The 22,995-nt window shown below is 40.5% G+C and overlaps 1 protein-coding gene across 1 annotated transcript; it reads right to left on the bottom strand.

The window, feature by feature from the left end:
* Positions 1–14,669: 14,669 nt before the first annotated feature.
* Positions 14,670–21,678, bottom strand: hnf4b (hepatic nuclear factor 4, beta; the record flags this gene model as incomplete). Its single annotated transcript, XM_083995963.1, has 10 exons — positions 14,670–14,790; positions 14,968–15,060; positions 15,252–15,509; positions 16,419–16,571; positions 16,696–16,783; positions 16,868–17,023; positions 17,684–17,790; positions 19,235–19,329; positions 19,877–20,051; positions 21,573–21,678. The coding sequence occupies 10 exons, from the start codon at positions 21,676–21,678 to the stop codon at positions 14,747–14,749; spliced, it is 1,275 nt and encodes a 424-aa protein (XP_083852089.1). The 3' UTR covers positions 14,670–14,746.
* Between the last annotated feature and the right edge of the window lie 1,317 nt (positions 21,679–22,995).

Raw genomic sequence — 22,995 nt, 5'->3', positions numbered from 1 at the left:
ATTTTATATGAACGATGATTAAGAAAAAGTCATTTTGAAGTCTGTCAGTAATGAGATGACTGTGACTTTAAAAATCAAACTCCTTACCAACATTTGGACCTTTAAGAGTGATTTCAAGGCATAAGCTGTTTATGAGATCAATAATTATTTTTTTATTTAAGAAAACAAACATAAAAGTAAAGCCATGGTAAGGTTCAGTGTTCCCTGTGGACAGGAACATTTGCTCCATCATTCTCCTTCACAATGAAAAAGTCCTAAATAATGAGGTCTGATAAAATACCTCATTTACTCCTCCACATAACTTTCCTCAAAGGACTCCCAATAGTTCAATAATTGGCAAATGATGGGTACATGAAACATTGAAAGGTTGTTACATAAACCTGTTGTCAGTAAAGCAGTCTAAATATAGAGAACCTTATTATAGATGTGATAACAAAGAACACACTCATAGTTGGGTTTTGTTTCCCAGCATTACACAGTGGAGCCAACACTCAATAATCACAGGCTGCTAATTGTCTGCCTGCTTCTTTTCTAACCCTTCTGTCGACTACGGTCCTGGTCCTGACACATGAATCCAATGAGCAGCAGTGGGGAGTTTGTCACCACTTTGTTCTGAGTGGAGAAGCGGAAAGTTGAACTGAAGTAAACAAGGCTTGAGGGACATTGTTATTGTCTGTTTAAATAGCTCTATATCCACTGAGAATTTGGGCCAGTACACAACCAGTAAACCACAGTAGAAGAAGGAATAAGCCGCCGGGGCAATCTTCAACTTTGTTAAGGTTTTTCCCTCTGCGAGAGGCTCTGAGAGTTTAGATTGAACTGACCCCAGCCTTGTACGGGCTCTTCGTTTGTCTAATCAGTCTCAGGTCCTGACAGCAAGGATCAAAACAAAGCCTACAGTGAATGTAGAGCAAAGGCAGGGTGCAGCAGCAGCAGTGGTGCATAGTCTGTTTGTGAAAAATACATTCATGAAAAATTGCTGATTGCCTGAATGTACAATTTTAAAACTTTCCTCAGCAGTTGCATAGTAAGGTGAGGTTGTTTAGTTCAGGTATATAGTGCTACAACAACATTTGTGGGAATATTTAGCATAAATGTTTGTCGGGAACATAAAGAGAGATATTATAGATGTTTTGGAGAATAAAGCAGAGTGTTTAATTTTGTCACTGTTGCATATATAGCACATTTAAATTAGGATTGTTTCCAGGTGTTCCTACCACGGGTTGTCAGTGAGCAGATAGAGTAATTTTGTTTTCCTTTGTTATGTAACCCCCACTGCCTCCCACTCTGCGTGTCACACACTGCAGTGAGTACAATATGTGTTGGGCCGAGTAAGAGGTCATAAATCGTCCCACTAGCCGCCCTTTTCTCTGTCAGGACTTTTTCAAGAGAGGATGACACAGACCCTTTGAAACTGAGGAGATACAGTATAGCTCTCTCTCTCTCTCCACCAGGTATGGAAACGAACCCCAGAATTATTTGACCTTCCCCAGTTCTGAGAAAAAAGGATTTCCTACTTGTAACTTCATGTTGTGGCAGTTAATTATGGTGGTCTCTGTAGAGCACACAGCACAGATGCGATGCATCCATCACACTTGCAGAAGCAGCTCTCTAAATTTTTAAAACAGGTTACAGTATTTAACAGGCAGTGTGAAGCCTGTGTTGTGCATACAGTGCATTCATCAAATCTCTTGGAGTCTTGTTATTCTTTGAAATCTGGTCATAAATTCAGACCAAGTTTCCACTCCAGATACGGCTTCAACTGGAGAAAGGTGAATGAACTGGTTACACCTCCACCACTCTGTCGATCTGTTCGCTTCAGAATGTCAAACTCACGCTTTGAGTGATGAGTGATGAGAAGAGCTGTGACAGAGCTGATGCTTTGAAACTATAAATAGCAACATTCAATAAAAACCCACAACCTTTTTAAAGAGTTAAAGAGTTTTCAGAAGTTGTGGGCATTCAGATACCATTTAGACTAAACTCCTGATGCCTGACATGGAGTTTTACCTTTTTTCTAAGATATACTTTTGGGCTTTTGAAGCCTTTATTGTGACAGGACAGTATTAGAGGCAGGAAAGGACTGTGCCTATATGGACCGCTCTCTACGAGACGAGCTACTGGAGTGCACCAGACATACGCTTATGTGTAGTCTGATATACCTGTTTTTAATTTGCTGTTAATAAGTCAGACTTGTACTCCATGCTGAACCATTCATAGGTAGCTGCAACATTTACTAATAGAATCAGTTAGTTGTGACTGAGCTGCAGAAATCCATTTTCTTACACACATCCTACGCAGTTGCAACATCATAAATAAGATTCATCGTCAGTCCTACGGATATGTGTTCTCATGGATCCTCAATGAACAGCCGAGGGCACTTTTCCCATGTTTTTGATGTCATAGGGGGTATCAGCACTAACGTTGGCACTGACTACTCATGCCAAGACAAATGTCAGCCTGGGCGTCCCTGCTGGGTCCCAGCTTGGGGTCGTGAGTTTATTTTACCAGGCTATACTAGACTGAAAATCCCTCGCTAGCTGCCATCTGGGCAGTGGTACTGTGGGGGCTCTGGGAAAGGTTTGGTTCCCAGACAGAACTGGTTTTCTAGACTTGTTGGTGACCTTTTCCTTGAAGGCTAGACCAGCTGACCGGTGGGAGCTGCAGGGAAACAAGTCTCATTTTACTAAAATTTTATTTAACAAATTCCCACATTTTATCTCCAGAGCTTATGAGTATGTGGGCCATTGTCGCCTAATCTAACGGTCAGTTTTCCTGTGATTTGTGTTTAGGTTTACACAAAAGGTTCAGACAGCTGTGATGAATGTACGTCGCGTTTGCTTTTGTGTGTGTAATTATGCATGATTTTCTATGAACAGGCTTCACTCCTAAGGAATGTTTCTCTTGCTGTATCTGGACTTCATTTGACATGCACTGTTTCTCGTTAAGAGAACCATCCAATATGTTATCATGGTATAAAACACAAACCAGAAGTGTTTCTTTTTTCCATACTGTAATTTATAGTCACTAATTATGATAGTGGGTGGATGACTGTATTTACATGTGCAGTTATATTTGAAATCAGATTCAGACAACCAGTCTAAAAGGGGAGAATAAAGAAAAAAAAAACTTGTTTCTGTCTCTTTGAGAACCATAAATTATGTTTTGGGAGTGGTGGTTGGACTTTGACGTCTGGGCAAACCAACTTACTCACTCATTGTGGCGTTGTCTCTTTAGAATGAGTAGTAAGCAGTAACAGGAGATCAGACTGCTGACATGAGCGCGAAGCCATCCTGACAGGCCTGCTGACGCACATCAACATCAAGCCGACCAACGTGTGCTGCTTCAGCCAAGATGCTTTCTCGGGGCTCCCGAACTGTGTCTGACTGACACACGGGCTTCAAAGTGCTCCTGTCACAGCGGAGGTGGTCGGACCAGAATCCAGAAGAGTGCTCCTCAGCAAAATGTCCCAATGTCTTTGTCTTTGTAACTGATGGAATTGGTAAAAAAAAAGAAAAATCAAGAAATATAACAATCAATGGTCAGATCCTTCAGTAAATGTCTTTAGTATTCCATCATATTTGCATTGTAACAGCCAGTAGTTTCTGGTTGTTGTGGCTCCATTCGCTGCAGTTCAGAAGGAAACAGAAGATCACACAATGGTGAAATTCCTGGTTCTGCATTATGCTGAGACAGTACCCTACAGCTTCAACCTTTATGAGATTAGTAATGATCAGAAAACATCTGAACTCTTCGGTATATAATATTGAGGTGGCGCCCATATAAACAAATTTGAGCCTTGTCAGGCTAGGGTGAGGAGAGAAACAGAGCATATACTGAACCATTATACAAAATATGAATTCAACTGCAAAAGGAGCTGAGCAATAGTCACTCATATTTGACAGGCGGACTGGTGCTGCATCAGCAGAAATTTGGGCATTGTGCCGGACCGTTGTGGTTCAGTATGAGCTGAGATGTAAGACCAACTGATTTACATTTCAACCTTCACCTGTGGTCATGAGCTTTTTATAGTGACCAAGAGAATGAAATTTTATCTCTGAACAAGAAAAAAGCCAAGGTCCATAAAACACACATGTATACAATCAATGTATTGGTGCACAGCACAATTTCACTTCTCAAAACATAAAACCTTAAAACTGTCCTACAGTCTCTCCATCCTGACCATGAGGACTTGTCGATACCTCCATTTGGAAGATTTCCAGATGCATCCAACCAGAAGAATACAAACTTTGAGGCAGACCAAAAAGAAAGATGGAGGGAATTTCTCGCTCCTATCTCCGCCACACACCCACACCCTCCAACACCCCCCCGTTTCTCCACTCAAACCCAGCAGACGGCCGCCCACCCTGAGCCCAGTGTTGCTGGAGGTTTCTTTGTGTTAAAGGGAGTTTTTCCTCACCACTGTCGCCAAAAGACAGCTCTTTGTGGGAACTGTTGGGTTTCTCTTTATAAAAAAGTCAAGGCTGTGACGTTCATGTAAATCTTGTGTGATGTTTTATTTTTAATAAACCCAGTAGTGGGTTAATCTCAAAGCCCATTTGGCAGCTCCTCAACTGGATGTGAGTTTGACACAGAAACAAAATGTCTTTTCTGTTTTAAATGTTCTCAAACTGAAGAAATAACACACCGCTGCAACTCAGGGATATTAAGTATTTTACCTGAAGTTTGTCATTTGTATGAACGTCGAGCGATAAATGAAGTGGAAAGAAAGAAATTTGTAGAACTGTGAAATAGTCTGACACACATATTGAAAACATTTTTCTACTCGTCATCCCACTATATCTCTGTTTTCCAGTGTCTGTCATCATCTTCTGGCATTTGTCTTTCCATTGCTGTGCAGCTTAGAGCCTCTCCTAGGAAAAAGAACATAACTTTTATTTAGAACTGGCAGCTCCAGCGCTTTTGTGGATTTTGCTGTCCTGGATGTGCACTATCAGAGTACCATATATCATGCCCCCAGCACCCCACCCCTTTGAAGTGATTATGTAACACAGTAATGATGGCAGTCAACAGGTCTGCATGCTTTTCTTCTGCTTCTACTATTACATACGTATACTTCATACTATTACTGGTGCTACTGCCTAAGAGACTTTTAAAGCAATAGAAAAAAGTTCAAGCATGATTAGAAACAGAGTTAAAAGCCTGACATGGATTCAAAATACAATTTTAAGGTAATGATATATCCAGTCCAAATACAGTAGTCATAAAATAGAAATGCTTTCACCACGTAAGCACTAAATATGTTTGAAGATGAGATCGAGAAGATGACTCATCCTGACATCCTAAGCTCCTGGTCCTGAGCCTTGAGGCCCACGTGGAAAAAAAAAAAAAAGTCTGATTGACAATTAGGATTGGGCTGTGTGGAAAGTTTTGTTCCACCCCGGAGACGAGAAGACGTCAAGTCAAATTTAGTGTGAAGCACCATGAGAAAGACAGATGACAGCGTTCCCCCATCTGCAACCCAATCTATACCAAATTGTTACATTTTGTGAAATGATCCTTTTCATTGATTTCAGTCTAATCAGGCTTATAGACCAGACTTTTCATATTACATTAGAAAATTCACTCCCTTTCAAAAGGTTGGCCACATGTTTCATGACAGATGGGTTTCGGGGTTAAGGTGAAGTGTGCTGTAGTTAATAAAACCTTGTTTTCCTTTTTATTTTCCTTGCTAAGTTTCCAAGAACCATGTGTAACTAGGTCACTTTGGCATTGGTTAGTGTTGAAAGGAGGTGAGCTGTCAAATCAGACTGCACACTGTGTATGTTTGTCAAAGGACAGAGTCACCACAGGGTTATCGTAAAGGCTGTGTGTGTAGGTCATGTTATTTACTAAGGCAGAAACATTATTTGTATATTGTATATTTTATATAGTATATCATTTGACTTTGGTTTGTAACAACATCTTTGTAACAACATCTATTGCACGTCTGCCCGTCCTGGGTGAGGGATCCCTCCTCTGTTGCTCACCCTGAGGTTTCTCCGATTTTTCCCTGTTAAAAGGGTTTTCTATGGAGTTTTTCCTCAGTCGATGTGAGGGTCTAAGGACAGAGGATGTTGTCATGATGCCATGTAAAGCCCTTTGAGACAAACTGTTTGTAAAAACGGGCTATACAAATAAAATAGCCTTGCCTTTGGTTTAAGATGTGTTTATGTGGACTGGAGATTTTGTGTCCTGCCATTATGTCAGATTTCCCAAATAGCAACAAACTTAACAGCATGTTAAAGGGACGTACAGGTCTTCCTGTGCTGTTTGTCCTGACTTCGTAATCCTTCATTTCAGGGTGATGAAAAGATCAACAGCTCGCCTGTTTGTTGAATGCCAGGTCTCCTCTCCAGCTGTATTCCCAAAGAGTCCAGACCGCAACATTTTAATACTCGCTGTGCAATATCTGACATTCAAGAAATCCACTGCCAGTGACCAGATACCTTCTTAATCCAAGACATAAATTTACATGGCATGTTGATTTGTGGAAAACTAATGGAGGACTTTATGCACCAAAAGACACAACTTGTGAAGAAAACATGATCTGTACCCTCCTTAATTGCACCATTTATTGTGCAAAATAACTGTGCTCTGTGTGGTGATTCTCTGCAGTGGAAAAACCCAAACCATGAGGGGTTGTGTTGAGGTTTGATCCCACTGGAGTGTCTCTGTGTGTCTATGTAAGCAGGTGTTCTCTGGGCTCCCTTGCGTCACGGTGGCCAACAAACCTAAAAGCCTGCTCCCTCTCATCCAACCTCCACTTGTTCAACTGCCTCACACACTCCCATTCTGTGTGTGAGTGTCCCTGCTTTGGATGTGCAACTCATTCACAAGTGGTGCAACAAGTCTGGCTAAAAATTGAACATTGTGGGGTTTTTGGAGGCTACACAGGGGAGAGACACACTTCTCTACCGTGTTCTAGCAAACACAGCTGTTCCTGCATCCCCACGTCACCCCCTCTCCGCCTGAACGCTTTTGCCCAGAATTCCCTTGGCCAAACAAATCATGCAGGTCAACACAGCAGTGGAGAGTTTATGCTGAGCTGCGCTAAATAAGTATTAGTTAGAGCTCAAAGGCTACTCTGGTGAGTCCTGACTTCTGCAAGTTTCTGTCTCTGATGTTTTTTTTTGTCAGGGTTATTATTGTATCGTATAATACGATTTACTGCCTGTAATCACATTTATGGAGAGGATTCAACTGTGGTGAATCATGATCAAGCCACAAATCACCATATTATTGAATCAATTTGATCAGGTTTCACCTTTTGTCTATGCAGTGAGGTCAAAATGATTAGTTTTCTCCTGCCTTGATTGTAATTGTTTGCATGTGTGGTTGTTTTTTGGTGTTTCTATTTGAAGACATAACATTAAAGGTCCTTGGATAGATGCATTTTTAAAAGGCAAAATGCTGAGTCTTTTTTCTTTTTCTTTTCTTTATTATCTGTAAGACTTTTCCTCAACCACAATTTAAAGGCTCTGGTCATATCTCCGCACCCGTTATGGAAACAATTATAAGGAGGGGGGAAAAAATCCAAGTATTTGGAGGACACACACACACACACACACACACACACACACACACACACACACACACACACACACACACACACACACACACACACACACACACACACACACGAAATCCACATCTCTTAGGAAGACATTACATTGCCTTACTTTCATTTCTGAAGACTTTCCCTAATCCTAACCACTACTTCTCTAATCACCAACCATAATCCTAACTCTGGTCCAATTTTAACCAAAATCTTCAAGAAAGAACTTGTAATTTTTTTGTGCCACAATTTCTGTTTCAGCCTGGTTTCAGCCACTGTCTCTTCATCCATCACCATCTGTCCACCAGATGTCCTCAGACTTTGCTCCATGTGTCAACCACCTGTCTCCCCTCACCCCACTGCTCACCTGTCCTCTTATTCCCAAATCACCCAGCCCTGTCTCCTACACACTCACCTCACCAGTTTCCCATTCCCTAAAGAGCTCATAGTATATCTGCCTGCTGTCCTTCCCAAGCCAGATTATTATGTTAGTCAGTACTGAGCAGAACACACACACACACACACACACACACACACACACACACACACACACACACACACACACACACACACACACACACACACACACACACACACACACACACACACACACACACTCCTTTGACTGCTTCAAAGAACATTGGTATCCACATAAGAGGGAACTCTGCTGTAACTTTCCCTTTTTCTCTGAAGAATGTGCACCATGAAGTATAGCATGAAGGAATTGAGAAAAGCTGCTCATGGTCCTTTAACACAGTGCAGCCAGTAAAGTTTTTTCTTCCAATAGGTGATGATCTGAAAGGTCACAGGTGAGGAACTTGACAAGATCACTTCAGGACCTTTGTCATCACTCAGACTTGGTTATTTAAAATGACCTCTTGGGTCAGGTCCTCTTAACCTCTTGGGTCATCACAGCAACTTCAATTAGTCTTCACTGCCAATTGTAATAATTGTCTTCTCTCTCTTCAGATTTGACGTATTGTGGTGTCACTACATCTCTGACTGTGTATTGGCCCCTTGATGTACTGCTTCACATATCTAACAGTCTCCTGAACCTTTTCAGTCTGTTTTCAGGCTCCATTGTGCTACCGAAACTGTATTTGGTGAATGATCATCTGCTTTTTGCTCCACTTACTTGATGTCAGTGCAGCTTTTGATACCATAGATCACTGCATGCTAGACAATCTGGCATCTCCGACCCATCCCTCATGTGATTAAAGTCTTGTTTAAATGTGTTTCCTACAATAACACTGCATCGATATTTTCTGAAGTGAAATATAGGATACCCAAGGGCTCTGTTCTTTTATCGCTTCATATTTAATTTATCTTCATATTTGGCCAAATTATACACAGTCATGAAACTACTTTCCACTGTTAAACTGCATGATGATGATCAACTTTATATTCCTTTAAAAATTTGAACCAGGGGCCTGCTTTTCTGCTGGATGTCAAAGAACTAAGTCTACGGGTCATTGCCCCACCAGACATAGACAACTATTTGAGCAATTAGCGGTAACCCCTGACGACTGTGCTATTTCTCAAAGTATGACGGCCAAGAACCTCAAGGTTACTTTTGATCATAACCTTTCTTTTGACCAGCACAATGAAGCCACCTTTCCCACTTACTGTATGCAAGATGGCTAAAATGCTGTAAAGCATACAAGTGTCTCCACTGAGAGTTTAGGGTTAGGACTTAAACATAGTCTCAGTCTCAGTGAATCCTTTCAGCTTAGTTTGTATAGTAAAGTCCATGTGATCCTGCTGACAAGATTACTGTAAACTCTCTGATCCCTGCATCCCTCTAACTCTCTGTTTGTTTATTCTCTCAAGCGCACGAGTGTCCACTCTGTCCTCAAGCTCCCTCTCTCTGTCTCTCTCTCTATCTTTTCTTCCATTTTCTCCTTTTCATTTGGCTGTCTCCCTCTGTACAACATTTCTTGCAGCATGTCTGTCCATCCTGATGCTCTTTTCCATGTTTTTTTCCCTTCTTCTGTTAAACATTTATTTTTTCCTGGGGAGCTTTTTCCTTATCTCCAAGTCCCCTAAGACAAATTTGTGATTTGGGGCAATATAAATAGAGTTCGATTTGTCTTTGTTGTATGATGTGGTCTGGCAAGCCCTCTGCGTTTTTAGGAGCCTCGTGAAACTTTATATACCCAAAGCGGAGATCTAGACATCTCATAAAAACAGTGCTTATTTGCTAGGGTGCTGTATATTCAAGATGAGAGAGCTTGAGGCCATCAATTGCATTTGCGCCACACACACACACACACACACACACACATAGCTTTTGTAGCTTAAGGACGGATCACTTTATAGTTACAGTTTATAGTGGACTTACGTAAGAGTGGAGTGGTGTTTCGAGCCTGAATTTGTAGCTTTTGTTTGTCTCCATCACTTGAGTAGTACAAACTTTATTGGACATTACAGTACACTTAAGTGTCTGAGAGTACACACTGACATTCTTTTTGTTCTTGTGCTCTACAAGTCTGTAAACTGTTTCCAAGGTTGAATTTAACTTTTGTTTGGTTTTACTTTCAAGAATGAAATTGGACCACATTTCCTCTTGAGGATGATGGTTTGTGGCAGTAAATCCTGGTCCTGTTTAATATTCCAGTCAATTATTTGTACTTGAAAAAGCAACTTCTTTTTTTCATTCATTAAAAGTGTTTCTCTTTCTTTCTGGTATAATCCAGCTAATTTGCCCTGAATATTAGGGTTTAAACTGCTACCTCTCCTTACAGTGTCCCTTATTGAAATTCAGACCTCGGTGAGAGCAGCCCTGTGCACGGCTATATTTAGGTGAAGCGGTTTCCAGTCATACTGTAAATCCATACTACAAAGAGGACTGCTGTCTGTCTCTGCTACCTGAGAGGGCAGTGAAAACATCTGGATGGTGGACCTCACTGGCCTGACTTCCCACCTAACGGACGTGTTTATTATACAATGAATACTTATGGCAATTAGCAATACTAACTTCCTTACTTATCATAATCTTAAATGTATTTTTTTCTAGCTGTCTTGACCTGAGCTGTACAGCCACAAAGGAGAAAAGTTAATAAGGGGACAACTGTGGAAAAACTCCCAGAGTGAACTGAGCTGAACCTTTGTGTTAGTTCCTCAGCAGCATCACTCTCATCTCACTGATGATGGTGTTTCAAGCCATGTTTCCTCTTGAAGTGAGAACCAGACAAGAGCGCTGACAGCAGTGGGTTCATCACAATCAATCTTGGACTATGAGGCCTTCAGCAGCAAATGCTCATCTACTGTTTCTGTTCATTTTCTCTCCCTTTTCCACTTCTTCAACTTGTTTTAAGGTTACATGGGGATTGTAACTTAGCCATTTCTTGAATATTTGTCATTTCAGGTTATGGTTAGGGATCGACAAATTTGACATTTACTACAAACACTGAAATGGGTTGATCTAAGTCAATATATCATTTTCAAGACTCATAATTTGGCAAGATTGCATTATAATAAAACCAATATGTTCATAGAGACTTGGCCTTTCTTGCAAACTTCCAAAATAAATTCATGCTTCACAGAAATCCAGTGAAATAAAATGCAAGAAGTCTTCCACTTGCTCCTCTTGAACAAATATTGAAGTTCCTTTTTAACATAATAAACAATATTTCTACATGTCATGTGATTTTCAGTAAGTAATATCATTTCTCAGACATGAAATGGAAAGTAAGTTTTACAGCCTCATGTTGTAAAGTTTGAAACTTTGAAAATGGCAACAACGTGTGTTCAGCTGCTGCCTGTGAAGTTTTTTCCATTGTTATTCAGAGCTACGGGAGTGTATCTGCACATCACTGCTTTGGAAATGTGAGTGACCGCAATAATCTTTTATTCTGTTCTCAGTTTATTTTGAAAGATGGATTTCGAGTGTCCCCACTGTTTATCATTCACTTGTTTCATGTGGTGATCATCTTCATGGTTAAGAAGTTGTTTTGGCTTTAATATAAGATTTCAAGACTTGGGCAGACGCAAATTAGATTTCACCCACCTCTGATTTAATGATGTCAGTGTTTCCCCCACTCTTTCCCCACTGCCTTCCCGCACTAACATAATTAAATAATCCTGTGGCATAGCTAAACCCTTCTTGCCCTTCAGCGGAGGGAATCAAACAGGTCTGTGGGCGCAATTGGAGAACGCACAATTTATACACTTGAGCAGATGTCCCAGATACTCAGAGATATCTGGCAGTCTTCTGTCTTGGACTCTTTGTACTTATTTCTTGTTTTATTTTGAAATCACATGCCTTATCTGTTCACAGTTGCTTTACTTCCTTTTCTTTGTGCTGTTTCCCGGCAGTTTTCTGTGTCACTTGTGTCTCATCAGCCAGTGAGTCCTCTGTGTATACAGTCCTATGTCTCATCCTTTCAGCTGCCAAATTGTCTTTGTATTACCAGTCCAGCTGCACTTGTTTGTAGTTGTGTACTCCTTGTGTACGATTTATTTATTTATTGCCTTCTGTCTGCTCCTTGCTTGTGTTGTTTACCACACTGATTGACTTCTTGTGCATGACCGCCGGCTTTCAAGCAAAGACTTTGATTTCTGAACCCTCACCTGGTCTCCTCTGTGATCTCTGTATTTCAGTCGATTCCCAGTTGGAAGAAAAGCAACACTCCTACAGTAGTTCAAACACATCAGACAGCCGGTGTGCGATGCAGCGGAGGGATTTTGCATGTTGCAAAAATAACAAGGTCAGTTCAGACAGAAGCCCCCCCTGCCTCTGGACTCCCTCTGCCCAGGATGTGGAGAATGACATTGACAGCTGAGAGGGAGTGTTCAGCTTTTAACACTGATCACCACACTCTCTGCTGAGCTTGACAGATCAATAGATTGCCAGCACAGCAGGCCCCTGGGAAGGAAATCAACATCACAGCAGTGTCACTACTGAACCTTTTAAAGGCAACAAACAGTGAAACCTGAGTATGACAAGAAAACCATTTTCAACTATCTCATGTTCCTGTTTAAAAGCCCATTAACTGTCTGAGTAAATGGTGGATGAGCATAACCTGCTCCGTGATCTGAGGAGGGTTAGTAAGCAAAATGGCATCTTTGATACATTAATTAACTTACAGTAACTTTTGCATGAAACCAGCCTTTTAGTCTATGAAGGACAGTGTGTTCTTTCACAAATCTATCACCGAACATCCCCTACTCTGCACCCTGCAAAATGATTACACTGACAGTATCACTGAAGCACTGAAGCTTTGACCTGTTTACATTTCTAATTTATTCATTCAGACCTTATTCCATGAGGTAAACCATAGAGGAGCCCTGATCTTACTTGAAATGACATATCATGCAATGTTTTTTTTCTTCTTTGTGGTGGAAAGGAGAGAGATTACATGGAGCATGAAATAGTTTACAGAAGAAATGCCCATTATGCACACTTTTCCAGTCCTGTTTTTGTCTCCAAGTTTCCTCCCACAGGATAAAGCGGTGGAGTCTTCCCCCTCTGGCTGATGGTGATTGCTGGTCAACACAGATCACTTAACCTAAATCTCAGCTAGAGCCTGGTGTGAATGGTCTGAAGATGAGGGCATTAACTGCAGTGGAAGTTCAAATGCCCATCTTTGGATTGTCAGGGTAAACCAAAGACTATGCAAAGAAACACTGGGGTATTATTTGAAAAGCTGAAAATGCTTTTCCTTCTTTAGATCTCTTTGTGGCAGCTTAGGAAATATGATCACACTTATGATGATATTTACTTTATGGTTGCTGTACATTGCTGAACATCATCAGTCTGCCCTGTGTTGTCCTCCACTGTGTCCCATTGTTACACCAGAGAAATCCAGCTGGTCTATATGAGCGTACTATACAGTATGCAGGTGTAAGAGTGCGAGCCAAGGACATACTGTATATGCTGTCAGGCAAATGTAAACTTTGAAAAGACGTCCACCGTCTGGGGAGAAGTTTTTTTTTTCTCTCATTACATTGAAGCACTTAGCTTTATGGGATTATGTAATGTTATATAACTTCTTTAACATCAAGAATTCCCTCGCTGATTAGGTAAAGATTAAATGTCACAGACTTGATGCTGTCTCAAATGGAAAGAAGAAGACGTCATTAACCTGACTTCTGTGATGCACGAGTGTTTTTTTTAAGGTATTAGCAGCCAATATGTTTAGATTATACCCTCTATTGTGGATATAGTTGCCAATGACTCCAGGGAACAATAACGCATGGATTTCTTTCTCTGTTTTTGCAGGGGACCAGTAATTAAGAGATGAAAACAAATGGAGTAGCTAGAAAGAGAGAGAAGGTTTCAGTATGCAGAACACACTTTTGTCATCAAGTTATGGAGTCATCACAGCACCTCTTACCTTATGCTCTATCAAACTCCTTCATCCCTCATTACATCAGTCTCTATCAATAACCTTTACTGATCAACATAAATGGTGTCCTTGAAGGAAGAACTCCACCTACCTGGCAGGTGGTGTCTTTTTTAGCCAAAGGTAGAAAGAGAGTCTGCAGTGTTGGCTTAATGCCACTTTTCTATAAAGTATATCAATATTCTATTCTATTTCTTTTACTTGGCCTTGTTATATGTGTTTTCTGTTCAGATTTATACAACAAATCTTTCACCACAAAAACAAGAGTGAAGGCTTTTATTTAAGAAGAAAAAACCTGATTCATAGAGGTTGACTAATTTTTCTGAACAGGCTTTGTGTGCCCTCTGCTGGCAAAGACTGGCCACTTCAGTTCTAAATAGTACAGCTGTAGTGTGTGTGTGTGTGTGTGTGTGTGTGTGTGTGTGTGTGTGTGTGTGTGTGTGTGTGTGTGTGTGTGTGTGTGTGTGTGTGTGTGTGTGTGTGTGTGGTGAGTGAATTATGATCAGTTAGAATTCTGCCGACATGTTAATCTATTTGCACAAGTAAGTTTATTTTACAGTCTTGAAATTTGCTGAAGGTTATCAATCCAGTGAATCCTGTCTAGTTCAAATAAACAAGACATTTTCCCACAGTAATGGATGACTGAATCTCTGAGCCTGTTTGTGTGTAGAGTGTGTATACAGTATGTCATCCTACGCCCTGTCTCATGCTCATAACATCCCTCTAGTGTCCATGGTTGGTTGAGTTGGTTGAGTTGTTGCATCTTGACATGTGTCTTGGTGTGGACAGGTATAGCTCTGCAACACTGTGGGTACATTGGCAGCTTTGACATGTCTGTACCTCAGTGCCAGTCAGCCTGGACAGCAGGGAAGCCCCTTGGAAGAGCTTTGGGTGAAAGACAGAAAGACATGGGATATTTAGCAAATGAGGACAGAGAACAGCTGAATTTAACACAACTAAAAGCATCTACAGTGTTCAAAGTCAGAGCTTCTTACAATAGCCTACACCGCTCTATACAGTAAGTACAAGTAGATACATGTTTTAAAACTGAACTGAGCTCACGTGCTGAGGTGAGAGAGATGGCAGAGGTGACGTTTGCAGATGAGGCTCTTTCTTGGTCTTGAGTCTTGTTGTTTTCTGAAGGAGGAGGAGAATCTGGAAAAAGATAAATATTAAAAGGTGGGAGCCAATGAACAAATGGCACAATGTCAGTGGTTGTGCAGTACAGTACAACTACATATTATTAAAAATGTCTACATTTTGGCACTACTCAATATTGTTCAATTTACAACAAAACATATCATTCAAATCCCCTTGCAAGCGAATACTGCAGCAGTGTCCTCTACCTGTACACGGTCCATTTCCTGTCTTGGCTCCCTCTCCCAGCAGCATCTCCAGCAGCAGGCTGTCCATTCTGGCTTCACCCAGCAGCTGAGCTAAGTGCAGAGTCTCCACCATCTGCCAGGCTACACTCTGCAGGGGAGGCATGATCAGCAAGAGCTCCCCAAACCTTCCCCGCTGCTCACAAGTTGCTTCTTCCAGCAGCAGCTGGGCCTGGAAACGCAGATGTCGAACCAGCCGAGGACTCTCCAGACTGGGACAGTCTGTGGGACAAAGGTAAGAGGACATACATGTATATTGAAGAGGAGAGAGTTCACTGTAACAAACAGGTGAACAAAATAGAAGTGCAGTTTAATTGTGCTGTAATTCAATTTCATCAACAAATTGACAACAAAACAAACAACAAAAAGTAAATGTAACCTTTAGCATTACGTATGAATGATTTTTACTTTTACAACAGGACAGTTTATCTTAACCAATCACTGCATTGAATCTGCATAAGATTTTATTCGTTCAAAGAATCCAATGATTTATAAATATAAAATATGTTACTTATAAAATAGTTCCCTTAAGAGCAGTGAATTATCTTCACACTGTCACACTGATAATTGTATTTACTGTATGAAAAAACACATTTGTTATTGTATTTAATTTCAAATCTTTATAATGACACCAGTGAATATTCTTACTGTCTGTTTGTGTGCATAAATTAAACTACAGTAGTTGCAAAACAACTGGTTATGATGAGAATATTTCAGTATGAGTCAAATGATGGTTCAAATGATGTTAAAATGAAGTTTGTGTGATAATCCCAAATCAGAGTCTTCACCTATTGTTGTAATTTGCCTATTCAGTGCTCATGTCCTTTGCTCCTCCTGCCTTTATTTCTTTTCTGTCAGGTAAATGGACCATTAAGTTCAGCAGGCAGCCACCTCCACCTGACTGCCAAGAATTTCACCACATCCTGATATTATTAGAAAATCCCCCCAAAACACTCTGAAGCCAGACCAGACCATTCAGACTAAACTACACATGCAAAAGGCCAAGAAAATAAACAGCTCAGAGAGAAAATGTCAAAAAAGGTGTTATTTGTCTGGTGCAACGGATGAGGTCAAGTGGTAGAACAGAAATTACAATCCACAGTCACCCTCTCGCAGGCTGACTAAACTGACCTGGGGCAAAGACGACAATTGCTTTTAGGCAAGAAAACTCTTTGTCTGTGATGTTCAGCTCTCGGAGAGGTTTGACCAGCTCCTCTTGGATTCTGAACGCCACTCTGGACACCTCCATCTGTGCACCCCTCAAGGGGATCACAAAGTCATTGCCTGTTCAATAAACATAGACATATCAAAGAAAGATTACTTCAGATACATGTGAAAATTAAATGATTAAATATATTTAGGAACATAACTGAACATGAAATAAAAAGGAACACAGCCAGGTTTATACCAAGAAGAATGAGATTGTTGTAAGGCAGTGAGCGTCTCGCTGCCCCTAGAATAAGATGTTCTGCAGAGTGGCTTCGGAGCAGAGTTACCTGCAAACAGACAAACACAAGCCTCATGGTATAAACATCTTAAAAACGTGAGTAAGTTGTTCAGACATTGTGTCCCTTTCATACCCTGTCATCTATTGGGAGGCCACAAAACTCTGGGATGTGCTTTGCCCATTCAACCAGCAGGAGGAGTTGCTGCTTCATGGACTGAAACACATCTCCCACATCGGCCGTCTTCTTGGTGTAGATGTCATGACTCGCAGGTGAGACCAGCGCTGGGAACTGAGAGCAGCAAAGCAAAGACAGAGTTCACAGTGGGATTAGGTGATACTGCAATGTGGGAATGGACCTTAGAAAAGGTGCAGGTGTGTATGTGGGAGGGAGGGAGGGAGGTGAATGGGCAATGAGGAAGGTGATGATGCTGATACTGTAGGTGTGTGAGTGCTTTGGCACCCTGACAGCTGTAAAGCAAGGCAGGAGGCAGGTGCAGGAGGCTTTGGTGGATGGAGACACATGATAAATGTGGAAAAATGCACCACCAACATACAGTATAATGCAGCAGCTCATTTGCCAATCATATAATTTATGTCTCTGCATTCCTTTTACATGCAAAAGCATATATATCTGGTTGTTATTATTCATTTGAAGGTAATTGAACATCGGCACACAATCCCAGATCAAGTGGTGCAATTAAATGGGCTATGATTAGATGGGGTCCCTCGGCAATTTTGTCATTTCTAAGGAGTAACTGAATCCAGCCTACAGCTACAGCCTCCCCTGAATTTAATCGCTGCATGTCTAAAATGTAACTTATATCCTCTTCGTCTCTGACCTTCATCAACATGATTTCCAGAAGGGATCCCTTGGCTGGCATATATGTGAAAAGTGTCCACATCTGTTCAAGAAGTTTGTATCTGAGGTCTTAAGCAACAGCGTATTTACCTGTTGCACACTGGCTTCTGCCCGCTGGAGCACACTGATGGACAGAGTGCCCACTGTCTGTCCCTTGGCTCTGTGAGTGCTGATGCAGTCTCTCTCATTCTGAACAGCTGGAGATTAAAGAGAGGAAAGAACCATCAGAGACGTTTCTTGGCTTCTCTGGACATCTTTTTTTTTCTCACCTTAGCTGCAACCTCGTTCAGAAAGAAAAGACCTTCTCTTTGCCTCCACAAGGTCCCTCTGTCCTCTCTGACACTGAAGTTGCTGTTCATGCCAACATTAGCTATGCCAAATGTTACAAATATGGCAAAAAAAAAAAAAAAAAAAACTAGAGAAAACAATCTCCTGTGCCAGGGGACTCCTTCTGTTTGAAGTATGCATGTCTATTTCGTGATGAAAAGAAGTATAGAGTCACTGAATCTCATTGTCTCTGAGGTAAAACAACTGGGTAGTTGATGAGAAGTAATATGAACAGGTACATTTTAACAGAATTATGTTTTATTCCTGTCATGTAGACCTTTCTTGGTTTGATATGGATTGATTTAATATTCTGATGCGGACAACAACTTCTTACATTTGCCGTGCACAATAAAAACTGGGCGTGGATGCCTGGATGCTTGATGGTTTGGATTATGTTTAGCGGAGATGTCATCAAATGTTGATGACCCTGTGAAAGTCATTAGAAAGAGAGCAATCTGGAAGGCCTCGGACTGATTCCAATATGGCTTTACAAAGTCAGACAACAGGACCGAGAGTCAGAGTAATCAGTCATCAGAGCTGTTCTCTCAGCAACCAATCAGGAGTATATTAATCAAACTAGAGGGGTAGAAGGAGCAGGGGGCTAACTCCCCGCTTCACTGTCATGGTGCTGCATGACAATGTCAAAAATGAATCTTCTGTTCTGTTAGAGCATCAGTTAAGTCCAGATCAGGAGTAAACAGTTACAGGGAACATGCTCAGCGGTCAAGTGTAAACGACTGGTATTTTATTCTACAGCATGTTATGCAAACCGAACAAGTTACTTCAGTAAACTTTTAAATTAGTAGCCCTGGCCTTCGCTGCAGGGGGTTGCAAACGACTTCTTTCCAGAAAAAAAAAAATCAGAACAAATATTTGCACATACTCAGTCAAGTTAATTATTCATGTGTAGAGACTATTCATGGCTCCTCTGATCACATCTCTCTTTCTCTGCTTTATCTGTGGGAGTCGGTGGAAGATAAGGCCAAAGATACACATAGGGCACATCAATATGGACAAAAATCAATGCTGACGCAATCATTGTTGCACATAAAATAAATAAAAACATATTTTCCTCCATTAAACCACTGGTGATCCCCTTTTCCAATTCCTAGAAGTATGAGTTTTTGGTTTGTTTTTATTGCAAATGCTTTTAATGCAAATAGTAAGTTTTTTTTTTTTTTAAGTTTGGAATATTTTTCTCAATCTTTTATGTAGGTTCTTGTGGTTCAATTACATTATTAGAATTCAAACCCTGAAGGCGCACTGTATTAAATTAAAGAAAGCAGCTTATGAAGATAAAAACATTCCTCTGACCTTCCTTTCTCATTCCAGCTTTGAAACACTTTTGTAGTCTGCAGTAACGGCACTGGTTCCTTTTGTCTTTCTCCACAGAGCATTGCCTGTTGAACCTAGAAAAAAAAAAAGGTGGAGTTCCCTTTTAATATTTCTTGGAAGAAGACACAATTACACACATTGAATACTCTGAGGTTTTGGAATTGATCATATATTGTGCCTGAGCCTTCACTTGTAGTCACCTGACAATTCACTCTGCACTCAGGGACACTTTTTAATGCAAGATCAGACATGACAGAATCTGCTGTTGGCAAAGCATGGCTCAATCTACTGCTCACATGGGAAAGTCAAAAAAAGCCTACAGCTATATCTCACCATTGATTTAAAGTCCCCTGTTTCTATAAATATTATTTTCTCCATGCCTGGACTGGTCCCAGTGACTGTGACTTTTAAAGTTGCTTTGCTGTTGCAAGGTGTCGTTTCCTCTGTGATACATCTCACACTGTTGTGCAGTGAGTGAGAGGTTTACCACCACAGAGAACTCGCTTGAACTTAAATAAAGACCTTTTGGAAATTCTCATTGTTATTGTTCATGCTGTGTATTGTCGAGTTATTATTTAATAATGATCTGTTCAATTATGCGGGATAAATGATGGAACTCACCTACAGTTGTAAGTGTGGTTATTGCGAATACTCCTCCTGAAGAAGCCCTTGCAGCCATCGCAGCTGGATGCTCCATAATGCTTACCTGTGGCTCTATCTGCACATATGGAACACCGAGTCCTATCTCCATCTGGATGTGAGAGAGATGGGGTAGGTGCTGCTGATGCTGGTGAATCTGTCAATTAAAATAGACAAGACACTAAAAAAAAGAACCTGCAGATGTTGGGTAAAAATAAAATATAGGCTATGTGCCTGATGAAAAGTTTGAATATGAGACATGTGATAGACATTAGCATTGCAGAGGAAAGGGATTCTCTTAAGACCTTTTATTTGGTTGCTAATGAATAAATAAATATCTCTGTGCCTAATCTAACAAGCCTCACAAGCATCACACATCACATAGCTGAGAGAACATCAGCTTTGTTTAGAGCAGACAGACACCTTGATAGACACGATTATTCATGATCCCCTTTTATCAACTAAGGCACCAAATGAATCTTATTCCACCTCTGTGAACAGAAATAACCTTGCACACTGTGATGGCTATGCGGTGAGGTGTTGATTGTGAACTTACGACCTCTTAGGAATTGCCTGCAATGTTTCATAGGTTTAGCAATGGTGTTGATAATAAAACTAGGGTTATAGGTAGTGATATCACTGCTCTGTGACTGCCAGTGCCATGGACCTCAGAGGAGAACTGGTAGTTATTACTCAAGAGGAAGAGAAAACTCCCCATTTAATTAAAGCAGTTAGAGGTCAGTGGCGAACCAAAGTCCACTACTCTCCTCTGGCTAATTTTACATTGGATGCTCTGTTTAAATTCTCCCTTCCATGTGTTGCTCCAAATTGCATCTTGCCAGGGTTTGATTGCTGCAGGATTGTCTGTCTTTAAAAGCACTGACCGTCAAATACACATTCTTGGTGCAGTGTTCCTGCACTGATGCCTGTACTGTACAGACCCCAGGCTATAATGTATGTAAATTGCATACTTAGTTTAGGGAGATGAAGCAGCTAGGGATTGCGATTTAACAGGGAAAATGCTTTCTGTGGTCAAAGATCAGTTAGATTGAATTAAGAGATTAGAATACATTTGCCTTGCAGTTATCTGAATTTGAAGAGCGCTCTGTTGGTAAAGCTTTTTCATTTAAAGTGGCAAGGAAAGGGCCTGATTCAGCTGAACGGAGCCCTAATTATAACGATGACAGGGGATAAGATTATGAGGGGAATTAGATGAGAATGTAAACGTATGGAGAATGCTGAAATGAATAGTCAAAAGACTGAAAATTGATCTGCAACTATTCCGAACATTGATTTATCTTTTGAATAAATTCTTTCAGCAAAATTACCAAACATTACAAGCTTCCATGCAGCCAATCAATTGTAATGATTGGCCGCTTTTCTCTTTCTTTTTTTAAAATATCATTATGAAGTTCCCTTTGACTTTGGACCACTGATTGGACTGAGCAAGCAATTTAAAGACTTTGGATTCTGTCATTTTTTTCTGTCAGGCCCCAGAGGACATGCTTTTAGATCAGACAGTTAATTGAGAAAATAATTGGTAGATATAATTAAAAATTGTTAGTTGCACTCTAAAAACCTAATCAGAAAATAATAACTGCAACAATTACAGAATTTTGTGGATTGGTAACTCATGGCACTGGAGAGGCTTGGACACACCAAGCTGTTTTCATCATACCTGTTGTATTAGTTTGCAGTGGTATCACCCTTGTGTTGTTTAAATGCTCAGTGTCTGTACAGCAGTGAGTGTACTCCAGTTTAAGGATAGTCCCAGGAAGCTTCATGGCTCTGATGAGGCTCTATGTTTAAAGGGTTTTTGAAACTGGCCAACAAGCAGCTCTCCACCAGTATCGACTGTAACTTCCAGATCACACTCGGCTCAGTTTCTCTTCATCACAAGAATCCAATGTGTATGCTGTATCCCTTTCCTTCTTCTACACAAGTTTGCAGCTTTTGTTTTTGTCGTCTCGATCCCAGCTATGGATGTTAACCTTCTTTACAATGCCACTTCTAACACTCTTGTGGGGGGTTGATAAGCTGCTCTGTGATGGTCCACTCCAGTTACTTCACAGCACTGAAATTTGGCCCACTGTCTGTTTGCTTGTTTCTTATCAGTAAAGTATATAAAGGGGAGAGTTGAGAAACAGATAAACAGGACCCAGTGTGAGCACCAAACAGATAAGACTTGAGATAAAAAATGTGTGACCTACATGTAACAATACATTCATGACTAGTTCATTTTATTGGGAAAATTAATGTCATAAAAAAGTCAATAGACAAGTCCAAAGGTTGCCTGCTGGGATGTCTTTTATTGAATTTTAGCAGAAAATTTACATGGTATTCTCTTATCTTGGAAATCGATTTGGCACAGAAGAGTGACATTGCACAAACAAACACAGTGCAAGAGTTTGTCTGATTAACCTTTGCTTCTACTTTTGTGTTACCATTTAGATGACATTTGTCCTATTTTGTCTCCATGGTGTTGATGAGGAGTGTTTTAGTTTCACTATGAAGACTCATTTCACATTCCATTGTATTGGTATTAATGATCAATCCTCTGGGACTTGATATAAAGCAAGTCAACACAGTTTTGCTCTCTGTTCAATGACCATTACAACTACAGAAATGTCTATTCAGCAAGTCTATTCAGTCTAGATTCTTATTATAAAGGCCATGTTACAATTCTCATTGAGACTTAAGAAAGACAAATATATAAATATAAAATTAAAGAAAATTGAATCCATCTTAAGTTTAGGACATGCAGACATTTCATTATTTTCTAAGATCATTAAAATGACCAGTTCACTGTCTTGGTTCTCTATGAGCTCAAACACAAATACAAAGCAGATGAACACAGTATACATGCTACATGGTGTAGGGACAGAGTTTAAAAAAGTGATAAGATAAAGGTGAACATGGTCACGCAATTTTTTTTTTTTTTTTTTTTTTTTTTTACAAATTATATGTCAGACCACATATGAGCTTTCCCAGTACTGATATCCATCATACTTTGGTGTAATGGGATTTCCTGGGTGAGTAGCACTCCTTCCTTGAATGTCACGCTAGGCCGCAGGTCAGACCTCCCCTGGCTGTGGCTCACA

The sequence above is a fragment of the Trachurus trachurus genome, assembly GCF_905171665.1.
Source record: "Trachurus trachurus genome assembly, chromosome: 3".
Lineage (NCBI taxonomy): Eukaryota > Metazoa > Chordata > Actinopteri > Carangiformes > Carangidae > Trachurus > Trachurus trachurus.
The sequence above is the reverse complement of the archived record's forward strand: the minus strand, read 5'-3'. Positions and strand labels throughout refer to the sequence as shown.